General features: G+C 36.8%; 1 protein-coding gene across 2 annotated transcripts in view; it reads left to right on the forward strand.

The window, feature by feature from the left end:
* Positions 1-16,924, forward strand: part of LOC145316699 (KICSTOR complex protein SZT2-like) — a 31,366-nt gene that overhangs the window by 4,580 nt on the left and 9,862 nt on the right. For both annotated transcript variants that reach the window (XM_080157400.1, XM_080157401.1), the window contains exons 9-24: positions 301-484; positions 721-806; positions 1,013-3,859; positions 4,254-4,396; positions 4,642-4,748; positions 4,990-5,284; positions 5,681-6,014; positions 6,421-6,523; positions 7,138-7,414; positions 8,109-10,613; positions 11,283-11,413; positions 12,045-12,203; positions 12,594-13,859; positions 14,090-14,251; positions 15,716-15,814; positions 16,413-16,595. In XM_080157400.1, coding sequence (XP_080013526.1) covers positions 301-484; positions 721-806; positions 1,013-3,859; positions 4,254-4,396; positions 4,642-4,748; positions 4,990-5,284; positions 5,681-6,014; positions 6,421-6,523; positions 7,138-7,414; positions 8,109-10,613; positions 11,283-11,413; positions 12,045-12,203; positions 12,594-13,859; positions 14,090-14,251; positions 15,716-15,814; positions 16,413-16,595 — 8,881 coding nt within the window. The remainder of the gene's footprint in view (positions 1-300; positions 485-720; positions 807-1,012; positions 3,860-4,253; positions 4,397-4,641; positions 4,749-4,989; positions 5,285-5,680; positions 6,015-6,420; positions 6,524-7,137; positions 7,415-8,108; positions 10,614-11,282; positions 11,414-12,044; positions 12,204-12,593; positions 13,860-14,089; positions 14,252-15,715; positions 15,815-16,412; positions 16,596-16,924) is intronic.

The following is a 16,924-nucleotide window of genomic DNA, read 5'->3' on the forward strand; positions in this document are numbered from 1 at the left end:
ATTTTTGTTGTCCATTACACAGAATCCTTTCGACTTCGAATTTTGTATTGTTTGACTTTAAGCCAAGATTTGTGTACTATACCTTACGGTTTATTGGTTAGTTCTTTCATCCAATTGTAGGAAAGGGAATGGTGTAAATGTGGTTGATGAGGGGGGGGGGTATCATTACTTTAGCCAGCTGCGACCATCACTTTATCAGAGTACATATAAATCTGCTGTATCAACCAAGTAATAATAAATTAATTGTTTTAAGCTACTTATTTTTTCCTAATAAATGTTTCTTCAAGTAAAACAATCTAGGAACTCGGTAATCAAGAAGTTCTATTCAACCCTCCACCAACTGAGCCAGACAGACAAACTGTTGGTCCACCTCAACTCATTCGCCGCCAACCCATTGAACTACACCATGCCTGACACTGTACAGAAAGGATTGCCCCTGTTCATGTTGTCTCCAGCAACCGGCGCCCCTGTTCCTTATTCTCAGGTATGATATTTATTTAAAATCCTAGAATTTTTCGGCTACTTCAGTACTAAAAGTACAGTAATAAAAATGCGAAACACAGATTATTTACAGACCACAAAATTGAGTTTATTTCCTTACCCAATTTATACAATTCAAATAAATATAACCCTTCCCTTGAATTTCTTACCCATCCTCCATCTCATTTATAATCAATATTTATTTATAGAGTAAAATATCATTCGATTCAATTAATATAGGACACCAATCCAAGTTTTGGAAACTTTTGGAGGCCTGTTTTCTCACTGGATATTACTGTATGGCACAGATGGATGCATACACATAGGTAATCATAATGAAATTATGAAGACAACTTCCATAAGAAGCAGAACATAAAGATATAAATAAAAGAGTATTGAAATAATAAGAAAATCTTAACTAATCTAAAAACAGCGTACATAACGGGCGGCCAATTCAAAGTATAGAGTAGATTCGTTTCATATAAAATATCTACTTAAAAATATTTCGATTAAAACATTTGTTGCTTTTCAGAATAACTGTCCTCCTGCAACACGACCAGCCCTTACCAAAGCACTTGTTGATGTCTAGCAGCACTGGTAGGTACCACCACGTCCTCAGTAAGAAGTCCGCCAGCAAAGTCTACGAGCTGATCAAGAGTTCAACAGCTTTCTGTCTGCTTGAAAATCATTCCTACATCAACTTTATAAAGAATGAAAACAGTAATAGCCCAACGTCATTTTATGTGGTCAAAGTTACATCTAAACCACCTTGTTTAGTGGTTTGGGTTGCCTTTCTTGGTGCTATACCCGGCTCTGAACGCCATAGAATTGTTACGGATCTCCGAGACCAGCTGGCTGAGATAACAATGAAGCAGAGAGTGTCCCTACGGGATCTTCCCAGTTTCAAGATGAAGCCAGCCCCAGAAGATACAGATTCCCTAACCTCTCCCACCAACACTGTGCAGGGCATTTCTTCCTCCCAATTTCCTGATGTCTACTGTTGTGTTCTATTTTCTAAGCCTATTGAGAAAATATTGATTCGATATCAGGATGTACCATCTGATTATAGTAGCCTGCATAGTCAACTGTATGGTCGTAGCACAAGTCCTCAGCTGAATAGTGGACAGCAAGATGTTGCTGCGGAAAGAAGCAAAAATGCAACTGTTGCCTTTTTGACTTTGTCCAGATATTTGAATCATCAGCGCTGGATTTATTCTTTGCAATTTTCTCCATGTGTGCCAATATCACAACAGGCTGTGACAAGGATTCTCAATCTAATTGTTAAGATCAGAATCCAGCAAGGATTTACTTTCGCTCACTCTAGCAAGGGCATTCAAAATCTAGTCATGGAGGTACCTTTGATTCCGGAGCGGTGTGCTTCACGTCAAACAGTGCCGCAATCCTGCATTGTTCAATATCTGATATTTCCACCTCACATACTCACCAGCAACTCTTGCAGAGAGAGTGTTAGTGATAGTGATTATCACCAGGACTCTGCCAGGGACGAGGTATCTACAGAATCAGACGGCGAAGCTCAGATCATTCTGGAAACCTGGACTGAACCACAGGATGGTCTTATCCCAGCATTTCAACCAATGCCTCAGCTCACTGATAAGCGTAGCTCAGATATTGCATCGACAATTTACCCACAAGACTTTGAATGTATCTCAACTTTGGTTACATTTGAACATCTTGCTATGATGTGTCAGAATCCATGCATTCCCTCGCCACTAAATGAAAGTATCCCGCTTGCTTCATATTCTTTACATACAGAACATCAGTTTACCTCTACTAACGTACAGGATAAGTTTCTTCCAGGAACATGTGACGTCAAAGAAGTTCCATTTGCCTACGATCTAATGAATCTAATCACTAAAGCACACCAGACTGAAATGCTGTTTTCTCTCTTTATCCAGGATCTGTCCAACAGTATGCCGGATAATCCTTACATGTTGACAGACATCAAGTTTCCTAGTGATAGGCCTAATGAGATGTTGTTTGAATGTTTATTGAAAGAGCTTGGTGAAGCTGCCGATAGAGAGCTTATTCTTAGTGCCGCGGATTGTGAAAAACTTCCCGAAGTTATCATGAAACGACAACACAAAAAATTCCAGTTTGTCGGATCTGCATCAAATTCCACCTCGTTCCGTCATTCCTATCTATCAACGCCATATCCCAGTACGAATGCTGGTCACTGTAGATATGATGGTGCTCCTCCTAGTTGCAGCAATCTTGCAGCTGCTGCATCGCGCAGATATCCCAGCGGCAATTCTAGAACAAGCAGCGCAGCTGACACGCACAGAGATCTGCACAGTCAACAGGATTACAGCACAAGTGAATGTATTTCATTGGCCAAAAAGTGGAAATGTTTCTTAAAGGCCATTAGTCCCACTCACATTGTGTTTACTTTTCTTCCCGCCAGCCTGGAGGATTTACGGAGCTTGACCATGAGCCAGGAAGCAATGGATGGAAGATATCCAGACATTATTGATATTATCAACAAGGAAATGCCATCAGAAAGTAAAGATACTGATTCAAACTTAGATGATCTTAGCATCAATTCGTCAATTCCAAATCTTGAGAGTGTAAGCAGTGAACTGACTGATCTGAGGTCTCCAAGACTGGAAGTTAATCAACAGCAGCAACTACAGAACAGCCGCCAGAGGTCTGGGTCAGATGTGTTTGAAATGAACCGACCAAAAATGCAGACAGTTCGCAAGTCGTCTGGTGAGCCAGCTGTCATGCGAGATCGTACCCTGTCTTTGGATGGTCTTTCTCAATTTAAAGCCAAAGCTTTACTGCGTAAGAAACAAAAGGAAGCACGTGAGCGGGATAGAACAGACAGCATGGGAACAAATGCCAGTAGTAGTGGTGGAGCCCAGGATTCTGGCGGTAGCGGAACAGCGGCGGATACCAGCAGCACTTCTACATCATCCCGGTCCAGACGTCATGCCAGTGGCTATGGCAAGACAAACGACCCACAATCAATGGAATCATTAGCGTCATCCAATATAGTTCCACCCCTGGCTCCAATGGTTAGCCTGCAGCCAAAACACGTGGTTGGATCCATGACAATACCTATTTACATTTATGATTGTCATGTGCATGGTTTGACAAACAGTTTGATACTGAAAGAAAATGTTGATAAACCGGAAACACACTACATGAACTATCTTTTTAAGCCGGAGAAGAATTTAAACAAGATTTCTGCTATGGGTGGCGAATCTACTTATGGTGCCTCTGAAAGGAATCAAAAGACACCAGAGCCTCATATAAGTGAAGATACGGAGTATACTGGACATATTGATAAAGGTGTCAGGTCCTGGTATCAAGCAATACAAATGATTTACTATAAGTCCTTTGTCAATGTTCTTTTCAGGTAATATTTTATAATTTACTTCTATTTTTAAAACGCTCTAAAAAAACTATAATTTGGGACGGGGGGTAAGTAGTTATAATTCTTTGATTTATTATACTGAATATATTTTGTATAGGTATTCATATTAACGTGGTAAATTTATAATTAGGGTATGCCGTCTTTTAATTTTGTTTCCCTGATAGATTTCCATAATGAATTATTCACTTAGTAGTCTCATGACCCAATCTCTTAGCTTCTGAGTAACTTTACTGCAGGGAATTTTCCCGTTTCTATTTCCTCTGATTACATAGGAGGAGAAAGAATATTATGACTAAGACAACTACAAAGTTTTTGCCATATGAATATATTTTTTCCCTGTGCTATTGAAAAATTTCTAATTTGATTTTTTTATTAGGAGTCTGCAGTTAAAGCACACAATTCACAGTTATGATATCCAGCAAGCTGTCAACTATTGTGACAACGACACTGCCTGTGACGTAGAGCTATCCACCTTTGTCAAGTCTGTCTGTCCACACTTTCCCTCAGATATGGAATCAGGTTTCATATATTATTTAGTATATTTTATATTTTATATATTTTATCCCCCATAAATAATGAATATTACACAATAAAACTACAGTTAGGCATTAAAAAAATATTTTTGATTTCTTATTTTTTATATGACAGGTATATTTGATGTTTTATTCTATACAATTTTGTTTGTAGAAGAACTTTATAAAATTGCTAGTGTCAGAATTAGATATTAAATCCCTGCTATACTTTATTCCCAATTTTTTTTTAAGAATTGGACATTGAGAAGTTAAAGACTGGAGCCAGCTGTGTGAGTCAGGATAGTTGGTACAAAGCTGTTCAGAAAAAATTCATGGAGATTGTTGGCAGCAAGTTTAAGGTAACTTTTTGAGTCACAAAGAAGACACATTATGGTAAAAAATGCAAAAATTTCATTCAATAATGGAACTCAAATTTTAAATAAACCAGCTTTATATACAAAATTATAGATTAAGGTATAGCAAACATATTAATTCCAGCTGATTTTTAATGAAGATTGAAATTTTGGTTGCTGCTTATGCTTTTTGTTTTGTTAAAAAGATAGTTAGACACACTTCGAATTAAGATTATATTTTATCCAGGTTGTTCCTGGACACAAAGATCTTTTCTTCTTCTGTCCACCTGGATTGGAGCTTAGCGACTTTCCCAGGTCAGGGTCCAGACGTCAGGACGAGACAAAATCATCAGAAAGCACGTGCCGGCGCCACAACTCTGACCAGCACAAGAGCGAGGAAGACGACAAGACCATTGAGTTTCGGTCCAACGCCTCGCAGCAGAGTTTACGGCTGCAGAAGCTGGCCAGTATGACGGAGACTGAGAATGAGACAGCACAGAGAGAGTTGCATAGCAGTCTCTCTTCACCTTCTCATTTTGACCAGGGATGATTAGATTCAATTAATGTTCTTAGGACACTGAATTATATTTCTTTTGATACAAAGCCTCTCTAACTTAATTTTTGTGAATAAGTCATGGAATTATTTCCAAAATACTCTAGGGGGCAGGAAAAGTCGACCCTATACCTTTATTTCTAGGTTTAAAAAAAAGTTATAAAAAATTGGGATAGCATTCTTTTACAGGGACAATATCTGTTGTTCTAAGGGTGGTGGTGCTCTCCCCCAAAATAGCTATAAATCCTCCCTGGACATACATATAATAAGCTTCACTGTAAAGGAGAGCGGTCAGCAAGAACCTTCGCTACACACACATACAGACAGATAAAAACCAGACATCCCGTTACTTTATTATGAGGATGAATCTATATTCTATCACTGTAGGATTGGGATCTTGATGATGATGACGTTCACCACAGGGGAGGAGAGGGAGATGATCTTTCACCCCCGCTCTTCATACAATTCTCATTCAATGTGAGACAGGCCAAGGAGGATATTATCAGTGTACCAGTATCATACCTGCCATCCTGTCTGTGTGAAATATTTCAGGATAAAAATATACCTGACCCGGAGCAGATGTTGCATATTGAGACACTGGGGTTAAGAATTGACTTTGTGTGTCTAACCCTGCCGCGAGAATCGAGATTTATTACTGAGAATATTGGTGGATTGCGGTCAACCTCGCTGTGCTCCACTTTATCTTGTAGAGATTCCAGGTAATAAGGCTTAGAATAAAATATCTGGATAATCTTGCGAGATGTATATGGTTTATTTTTATTAGGACTGAGTATATTGTCATCAAGGGGGGGCGGGGGGGTTCTAATACTAAAACATAAACAGGGAGTATAGGCTTTGTCTTAGGAGTGAGACTTTATAAAAGAAAATGTGAACCTTTTTTCTTTAAATATGTATATAACATCCAAAAAGATCGTATTTTGTTTTAAGTTGACCTCTAACTGTTCAAAAAATTATTTATTTTAACCTGTCCAGAGACCACCTGGAGGTATAGGGAAACTACATCCCAAATGGCAACTTACGTAAAAGTGTCAGAACTCCGCCCCCCCCCTCCCCCCCCCCCCCCCTTATTTTCCTATCCATGAATTTAATAAATCTAATATTGAGGTCTATGCATGATGATGATGATTTTGAGGATATTGCTGATCTGATTGCTGATCACTCTGAGGATTTGGACGTCCTATCCCATCTACCTACATATCAGCATAAGGTTTGTTCCCTTCTTTTCTTTGGATATGTTTAGTTGGTCCATTGCTTGCGGTTTTTAAGGTTTCTTATTAACTCTTTTTTTAAAAATCTACAATTCAATGTTATTTATTTCTTGTTTATGGTATTAAGGGCCTCTAAAAGTGTGTCCTTAAATAGTTTGTCTGTCTGACAACTGTATAAACTTTAGTTTATCTTTAAAAATATTTTCATCCAATCAAGATATACCTAGTTACATGTAGATTATAGATATGGAAATGGAAGAAGTTAGGGTCTGTTTGTCAGTCTTTATCAAATTTGAAGTATCTTAGCCGTTTTGTATCTTTTATTTGGACAAAGTAAATTCGGTGCTTTCACAACCCCCAATTCCCCCCGTTTTTTGAAATAATTTGAAAACATTGTTTTAATCACATGCCAAACCCTTGCCTTGAACACAAAATATCCTAAGCTTACGTAAAGTAATAAACAAAAAAAGGAAACACAATCCACCCACCCCCTCATTTTCAATTTATTTTAAAATATGGGAGAGGGGAATTATCAGTGCTCGCCATGGTACTTTGTGTGAAAGCGCTTTAATTTCTTATAATATTTAATAAAATCCTTCTTAATTTTAACAAGGCTGTAATGGACATAAAAGATGAAGTAAATTGGATGATAATGGATGAAATAGCCTTTGCTCTCACAAAATCTTCCTCTCTCTCAAAACAAACCTTGGAGTTTGTGTGCAGGCACGTGCAAGCCTCCAGCAGGATCAAACCTGGATCAAGGATGGAGTCAATTAATCTGGAGTTTGTCTTTGGAAGCGAGAAAAGTTTTAAGAAGTTTAAGGAACATTTTGGAAAGATTAATTTGCAGGGAATTTCTATGAAGAAAGAGGAAGACTTTTACTACCTAGGTGAGTTTTTAAGATTCTTTTTGTCTGTCCCTCCTGTCCTTGTCCTTAAGCCTTAACGACTGCTAGTTTAAGATTCCTGAAGATACCCCATAACAAAGAATACTCCGCATTCAGTCCATTGGTTATGCCAAAAAAGGCCATTATTGTTATGTAAAGATTTACTATTATTTCTTTTGTATATCACATTTGTTTTGCACTGAACATCTGCTCTATAACTCAATTTGTCCGTTTGTCCTTTCATGTTTTTTTTGTGCTTTGGATATTTGTGAGGAAAATTATTTTCTGTTTAATGTAGTAATATGAGGTATAAAATAAAAGAACAGGTTTCACCATGACATTATATAAACAAACAAAAAACTAAATGTACATAGATGAAATATCATCAAATGTTTTGTTGAGTTCAAAGTGTAAAATATAATAACACGGCAAAACATCGTCATTGCTGTATGATGCAAAAGTACAGTTAACAAACTGTTTATATTTCTACGTTTTCAAATTTTTGGTCAAGACCATGGTGGAACTTAACTTTTTTTCAATCGTTTACTTCTATATAACAAAAACCAAGTAAATCAACCAAAAAAAGCCTTACATCACTTCTGGAAGATGCTAAACATCAATTGGTCTTATAGTCCCCTTTAGCTCTAATAACGTATTTTCAAATAGCTTTTTAAACATAACATGTAAAATATTTTAGATTGGGCCACGGGCAAAAGAAAATCTTTACGACCCGCTAGACTTGCTCAGCTGTCCCCTGTAAAAGAATCAATTCTCTGCTCTCCACCTGAAGTCACTATTCCTGACGAGGGGAGTGAGTTCTCAGAAACAGCCAGCTATTACATATCCAACACAGGCGAGAGGGTGGATGGTCACAGCATAGACATTGAACTGAAGTCAGCCATAGGACTGGGATGTTCAGCAAATGTTATCAGTGATAGAAATTTTTGTTTACGCGATTGGAATCTAATAATTCAATTGGAGAAAGAACGTGTGCTAATATTTTTGCATTACAGAGAACAACTAGATGGAACCTTGAATACTCTGAATAATTTACAAAGCGAGCTTAAGGGAATCATTAAAAATATATCTGTGAAAGTGAACCAGGATATGCTGCTAAGAGATTTGTTTGAAAATAAGAGCTGCAACCGTCTGCTAGAACCTGAATCTAATGAGGATGCCTGGAGAGACAGCTCAAGATCTGGCGGAGGCTACGATTATGATGAATACCAGGAGGAGGGCCAGTACCTGGAAGCCAACATGAACAGGAGGTGGTCACCTGGAAAGTTTAAGTGCCCAGAAATCTGGCGCACAACATTTAGTTTACATCCTAGACTAAAGCAAGGATCCCAGCACAACGGTCAGTCTTGGGGTATACAGGCTATAAGAACTGTTCTGTTTGATAACATGATTCATAACAGATCTAATATGTTTGTCTATATGGATGACAAAAGAAATATTTTCTATATAAAGATATGTGAGCAGATACAAAGTCATCATTACAGTCACTCAGTCTTAAGTAGACAAACATCCATGGCTGTCAGGGACGAAGATGTGTTTTCAAGAACATCGTCGATAGGTTCATCAAAACAAATGAAGCGTAACTCAGGTGAAATTAAGGAAGATTTCTCTTTTCAATCTCGTTCCAACTCAGTGGGAGAACATGATAAAGTGAAGTCAGAGGATCAGATAATTTTCAAGGTTTATGGTATTGAAGAAGTGGGTGCTAATATCAAGGAGGACTTAACAGCTGTTCTACAAAAGAAACTTGATGATAAAGTTGTTGAGGCTATCAGCATCATGTTGAAAAGGAATCCACGTTGTCAACTGTCATCGGAAGACGTACAGTTCCTACAGAAGCCAGGATCTCAGCCAAGTACTGTTCTAAGATTTAAAGTACAACCTAAAGCTATGGGTTATATGATGGCAATTATTTTCTATATGAAGCAAAATATTATTCAAGTGCCTAATATTATGATGCCTAATTATTCAGCTGGCAACACAAAGCGCTTAAGAGATATTAAACTAAATGAGGAGTTGCATCTTAGTCCTAATCAAACTATACATGATTCTGATATTTTCCTATACAATGATCATAATGAAAAAGGAGGAAGAAATGGTCTTGCTTGTGTGTGCCTCTCGTTGGTGGACGAGAAAGGTGATCCAGCCAATCAAATGGCATATCCTGTTGCTACATCTACTGATTTAAATGGTTGTGAGTTTGGTGAATCATTTCTGACCATTACTGAATGTGGATCATCCAACCAACAAGAAATGAATACATTAGATGATGCAGAAACAAATGTGGACAACGAATCTATTGATGACAATTATGGTCCAACTGTTTTAATACAGTTTAGGATCTGGGAGTCCGGCAGGGTTGACATTGCCCGCTTAACCTCTTTATTAGAGGATTGTATTAAACAAGCTCTTTGGGACACTGTTACTGAATACAAGATATTAACTGAGCCTCTCTGTATCAGAGAAAATGATGATGATGATTTATCAGTTTACAATGAAGACCAAGACAAGTCTACTTCTGATGAAATAGAGGAGGACGCTCAGTATGCAACTAACAAGAGAAAGGGAAGCGGTGAAAAATTAAGTCTAAAAATCTTGAGCAAGGAAGCCAGGATTGCTTATGGGTTTAATGAGAGTAACACTTCCATGTCAGATATTCCTAAGATTATAGTTGAGGGTAGGGAAGCATCAGAATTGCTTGATGAAACTTCCTTTACTGAAATCAGCCTTAGCAAGCTTGAATCTGGAGATTCTGGTCAGTTGGCCGGACTCTACACGTCATCTGCCTGGTCATGGTTCAAACAAGGCAAGGATATTGATGTTCCATCCCATCATATGATCAGCATTAATTTAGCATGTAGGTACGAGATCAAACATCTAATACGAGAGCTGTCCTCTCTTATTGTTGAAACAGTGACTGGCATGGATGTGAAGCTGTTTAACTCTGTACAGACTTGTATTGGAGACCAATTTGTGCCCATGACCATGTTGATTCCAGATTCAAAGATTGGTAAAGAGGTGATGCTGGTTGCTAGGAACTTTGATGTCTGGAAGCAGATAGTAAATGTGCGGCCAGACCTAACATTTATAAAGAAGTCATATTGCAAGTTTATTCAGAGTTTTCCAAGTCTTATTGATTCTCCTGCACTCATTGATATACAGACTCCTCATAACACTTCACAAGGTTTGTTTCTTGGTTTTTAGTAAAATATTTTTCTCGTAATCATTCGAATCCGGTGGATAGGAACCGGTTCTCATCCATGTACGAAAAAACTATGTCTAGCATCGTATTATATCCAGCTTTCTACGAATATATAATGTACAATCATAAGATAAAAACCAGTTTTTTTAGCCGGTGCCTTCGGCACCTAGGGGCTAAAAAAACTAACTTTAATCTTATAATTGTACATTTTATATTCGCGGAAAGCCGTTTATAATGCGATGCGAGAAATAACTATTATACATACTTTTTTAGTAGCGGAACTACTCTAAAAATTACATGTGTTGGATACTACACTATGTATATAGTTTTTATTTTTAACCTGCTTCGTCTTTTGTCCTATCGCACAGAGACGATTCTGCCATTTTTACAACCAGCAGAAATATAGCAGTATGTTTTCTTTGTCAAATTACAGTTGTACTTCAAATAACTGCCATAAATACATCTTACACTTGCATTTATACATCAATTTTTTGTTTGATTTACACTTTTACATCTGATTTACATTTTACAAATTGGCTTCTATTTTTACATTAATATTATATTTGATTTATTCCAACAAAGTGCTTCACTATTATTTGACGCAATCCTCCTTGTTAGATTAACAAAAATATATTTATCTATAATTGGTAGGAACATTACCTGTAACTCCTACGACACCAAGTTTACCGCAAGTGATGAACGCCTGCGTAGAGCACAACTTTATTCCCAACTACGGCACTTCAGAACTTTTTGTTCCAAGACAAACTTTTCTTCTTGGCAGGGTAAGCAAATAAACAATTAAGTATACACTATATATTAAACAGGCGGTTGCGCATTAAGGACTCAAGAGCTCTGTATTCAAAGGAGTAATTAAATGTGGGCAGAAATTAAAAGTTTGAATCTAAAAACTAAAAAAAGCATAAAAGTATCCCAAGACCCAGTTAATTAAGAATCCCTAAAGAGGAGAACTCCAAACAGTTCAGTAGTTTTCAAGAATCAGACAAAAAAACTTTACTACTATATATATCCCGTATAAAAATATGCCTAGCTTAAGATCTCGCTAACCGATGAACCTATTTGGTTCTCCTTTTTAGTGAAGCTTCTTATTGGTCTAGAGTTCTCTTTTGGCGTAACTGAAGGCTATTAACAAGGGGGGGGGGGGGAGGGGAGCTCTGACACATTTGCGTAAACCTGGTATATAGGCTTCATCTTTGGACTGAGAGGATAGATTAGGGATAAAATCATTCTTATATGATGAATTTTTCCAAGTTTTAAGATTTTTTTGATTTAAGATTTCAGTCCAAAGATAAAGCCTATATACCACAGGTTTACGCAAATGTGTCACAACTCCCCCCCCCCCCCCCCCCCTTATATAGAAAACGGTATGGATAACTAGAGTTATTTATATGACAGGTAACAACTGGGAAGCTGGAGCTACATTGCTACAACCTGACTAAAGACTGCCTAGAAAAGCTGGAGACAGAATCCAGTCAGCTGGGTCAATGGTTCACAGCCAGGGCCACTCTCTTTGCTTCCATTGTCACGCAAAAACTTGGACTGTTCAATAATCAGGTAAACTTTCAATATTTTACTTAATTAAATTATCAAAAAGACCTAGACAGCAAATATTTAAAAATTAGGCGTTATCCTCAATTTTGAAAATTTGAGTCCCCCAACGCCCCCCCCCCCCCTCGGCCTCCCCTACAGAGAACAACTATTTTAGGTTAGGTTAGGTTAGAGGCAACGGGGCCGAGCGCTGCGGCTAGAGTTCAAAGTTCTCAAAATTGAAAAAAAATTTCTAAGAGGATATTACCAAAAATTAATTAAAAGATTAAATGACACTAAGAATCGTGTGAAAATTAAAAGTTTAAGATAACATATAGTAGTAATCCTTTTTCCCTTGTAAATAACAGAGGACTGAATAACATAAAAAAAATTTACAAAACGTTTTTCTTAATTTAGGCTTTTTTGAGACAAACTACAGGGCCTGCCAGCAAATATATTGGCGATGCCAACCAAGTGGAAAATCTCGCCAAACACACAGCACACCAAATCACTGGCAAGCCAAAGTACAACTGCAGCGATGTTCAAAATATGTTCAAAAATAAGAAATTGTCACATCCGATTAAGCTGACTCGTTTTGGCGGGGCCGCCACAGCTGGTCGCAACTCAACGGCTGCAGTTGACCACGATGTGATGAAGAAAACAGCCAAACAAATATCAGATATTTTAACAAGTGATAATCGTCAGCTGAACGAATCATTGTTTATGTTGTGGCATTCGCGGGGAGAAAATTCTGGGGTACAATGTACTGAGGAATTAATGAAATATTTTAAACAAAAGGCGCGAATGATCCATTATGTTTACACTCCAATTCTATTTCTGCCAAAATGGCGGCAGAACGCAAATGCTACCCGCGATTCTGGACTTCCAACTTCATCAGTCGCAATAGGAAGCGGCGGCGGAACAGGTTTGATGGCTGGAACGGATGATGCCTCGCCTGGACGAGTGAGAAATAATAGTACATCGGGTGGCGGACCTGCGCTTGTTGGGCAGCCAAGAACCAAAAGATCAAGATCTATAACAGGTCAAAATCTTTTCTCCAGCCCAGCTGCCAAATCTCCAATATCATCACCTAAGGTGTCTCGTATAGAATCTAACCAAGAAAGATATCATGCTGAACTTATTTCATCTTATCTTCAAGAATACGAACAATATCTTCAGACTCGCGACTTCACTGTGCTAACGATGAGCGCTGGTCCTTCGAGAAGAATGAACCGTTACTCCTCCGAAACAGCTTCCGGTGGCAATAGGAGGCCTGTTACCAGCACAAGGTCAAGACAGAAGGTCGTCTACCTTCTCAAGTCTCTACGCGGTGGTTTGCTGGTATTTGAGATTGGATTCTCTGAGCCTTTCTTCTACACTAAGCTACACGCACTAGAGGCTACGCGGTGGTTCCCTCTCATGTACCAGAACATCAACCCAAATAAGTTTATGAGTCCTTTCCTTGAGGAGTGCGACAATGTCAAGTTCTTTATTCATCTTCACAGCTTCACCTATGATTACCACCTCAGAGCTATATCTGGATATATCCGAAGAAAGTCTATGTTGTTGGGCGAAGGTTTCCATGTTGTTTCATTTTTGGAGGATTTCCTCAAGTACTACAGCAAGGGGCCAAATTATGCAAGAAATTTTACATACTCTGGTTCTCTTCATATCATTATCCAGGTATAACATTATGATTTAAACATTCTTACCCTAAAATGAAATTGTAAAATGTTTTTTAATCTTAGATACAATGACATAAGAGAAGGTTTGTTTTCTTTTGATATTTTTAAACAATTGATTTAAATCAAATCATGAATTCCGCCTATAATTACCTAGGGAACTACAAGATAACAATAATTTTATCTAAAAAGAACAGTATACTGTAATTCAGTAATATTTTATTTGACTAGGGAGTGTCTCCCCAGCAGGTGTTCAACTACATCCTGGAGAACAAGAGGATGTATGACATGGAAGGACTGAAGATGGAGCCACTGGTGAATGATTCTGAATCTGAAACTGATCATATTCTTGTCCAGTTCCTCTTCCATAGAGTTCAATACAGAGATCCGCAGGTCAAATATTAAGCAGGGATAGACAGGACAATGGAGGATAATTTTATCTTCCCTGTAATTTTTTTCAAGCTATCAAGCATAGCTTTGTTCTCGTTAAGAAGGGATAGAACTAATTAAACTTCAATTGTCCTATATTTTTATTATTAAGAAAACTACTAAGAATATCCTAAATATACTCGTTACACATCCCTCTCAACGAGGGCTTTTTTAAAACATCTTGTATTTTTTGTTAAGATTTTCACGGAATTTTTAAAAAAAATCTATAGATATTGTTGGACATTACATGTTTTGTTACTTAATTTATGTTTGTTCGTTTGTCATTCTGATTTGTGTAGTAGTGTGGCCCAAATGAAGGTCTAAATCGCTTTTCAATGTGCGGAATGTAAAAATAGGTTATGTATTGTTTGTAGATTTTAGCCCTATAATCAATTTTAAGAAAAAATCTATCGCTACTTCGACAAATGCATATTTATTTTCACCTTTTCTTCCCCAAATTAAGAAAGCCTTACACAAGATATAAAGCAAAACATCAAATTTTCTGTCTGTTTGTTTACAAACATTGAAATGAAATATTAAAATCACCAGGAATAAACATATGAAGAAAGTACGTATTAAACTTTATTAATGTACAATTACAATAATTTGGGAAAGCTAATTCATACTGCAAAATCATTGAAGAAAAATAATTAAAGATAAGCCTTACTCTTTATTCCTGGTTTAATAATAAACAATCAAATTATTTTTTGCAATATTAATTTTTTTATTAGTATCCTTTTTTTAAGTTGAATATGAGAATAAGTATATTACTTATTTTTTTACCTTCATTTAATTTTTTATTTAAATAAATTGTCTCTTTATTGGCGACAATGTCTGTTGAGCCATGAAATTTATTAAAAACACTTTTTCCTATTTTATGTCTTTAAAACGTATATTTTTTAGAGTTTTTCATCATTTCTCTTCTCATTAGACTAATAGCTACTGTTTTAGTTCAATTCCTTACACAAATTATCAATTTGAATAAAACAATGTTTTTAGAAGTTTTTCGGAATTATTCAGCAGGAATGGCGGTTCTGCCTACTTTTTATAATTGCTTTATATTTGAACTCTTGTTACATTATTTTAGATTGGCAATTCTTTAATTATTTCTGGTTAAAATCATGAAAATATGAAGTTTTTGATAAAAAGCTTAAGATTGAAATTTCGAGATCAATTTTCATTGTAGAGAGGTCTAGTTTTCACTAAAAGGTCTACTTTTGAGTCGGTAACAACTTCAAGGTATCCGCAAATTGATATGGTAAAGATTTAAAAATTCATGTTTTTTTGGGCCAGTCTATTGTGTAGCCTTGTTTTCATATATGTTATCAGCCTTGTTTCATTTTCTGAAATATAAAGAGAAAATAACACTTTTATCTCAACAATTGTTTTGTTGTAGTCAAACTAACATATTTTCAAATTTTGTTTTAGGATGCTAAGATTATTGATGAGTTTGATGTATCTCTGATCATATCTTATGATGAATGTTATTCTAATTCTGAATCTCAACCTAATATTCTTCCTCTCAAGGTAAGATTATTCATATTTTTTAGGGATCTAAAGGGATAAGACAATGGCCAATAAATTGATGTACAACATCAATGTTGATACACAAAGTAAACACCTTCTGTAGATTACAATAAGTGGTTGAAATGTTTGAACACTGAACTTAATATCCCAACCAATCCGAATGTATTTAATGTCTCTAAAGTTGTTAAGTCAACAAATAAGGAAACGTTAATATAAAACTTTGGGGACTAGTGCAATAAACAGCCCTTTGTTCCCCCTCTCTCTCTGCATATTTTCACATAATGCAAAATATTAAAAAGTTGCGTTCCCTCACTCTTTCTGTTTATATAACGATGATTTTTCTCTGGAATATCTAACTTGTTTTAAGTTAAAATTTTTACGAGTTATGTTTTTTTTATGTTCATAATGTCATTAGTTTTTTATTACCTATTATTTTTTCTTATAAATCAAAGAAACTAAGCTAATTATACCTATCCCAATCAAAAATCCAAATTCTCACGGATTACTATGCTTTTTTGGGGTAAATTGCAGATTAATCAGAAACGTATGTGGATTCGGATTGTCACCACTTGTATTGATTGTTTTAATTTTTTTCTAGTACTACGTGTTAATGACCTCTAAACGTGACATGCTTCCTCGACAAACGGTTGAAAAGAAGCCGGGCAACTTTAGGACAGTTGTACCTGCCATGGCCAAGAAGAACCTGTTTCACTTGTCTACCCAGACAGAAACTGTTCACAGTGTTTACATACCCAGAGCTCCGACTCCTCCTCTAGTTCAGGTAAATTTTATCAATGTTGTCAGGGGCGTTCGAAGAGGGCCGGGGGTTTGGTTAATGGTAATCTTTTTTAGTGGGGAGTGGGTTTTTTTGCGCCATTCCCCCCAATCCAATCCCATAAAAGTGCTTGGATGTCCTTGAATTTTGTCTAAGGGGCGTGTTGGAATGGATATAGTATATGTGGAATGTGGATATTATGACAGGGAAATATTTGGCGCCAATTTAGTTTGCTAACATAGTCCTCAGACATTGATCAGGAGAGGGGATGGGTTAAAGTATCAGTAGCATTTTAATCAAGGTATGCGATATTCTCTCACAATATCCAGTATTCT

This window comes from Acartia tonsa, chromosome 4 (genome assembly GCF_053477335.1).
Source record: "Acartia tonsa isolate MP-2025a chromosome 4, ASM5347733v1, whole genome shotgun sequence".
Lineage (NCBI taxonomy): Eukaryota > Metazoa > Arthropoda > Copepoda > Calanoida > Acartiidae > Acartia > Acartia tonsa.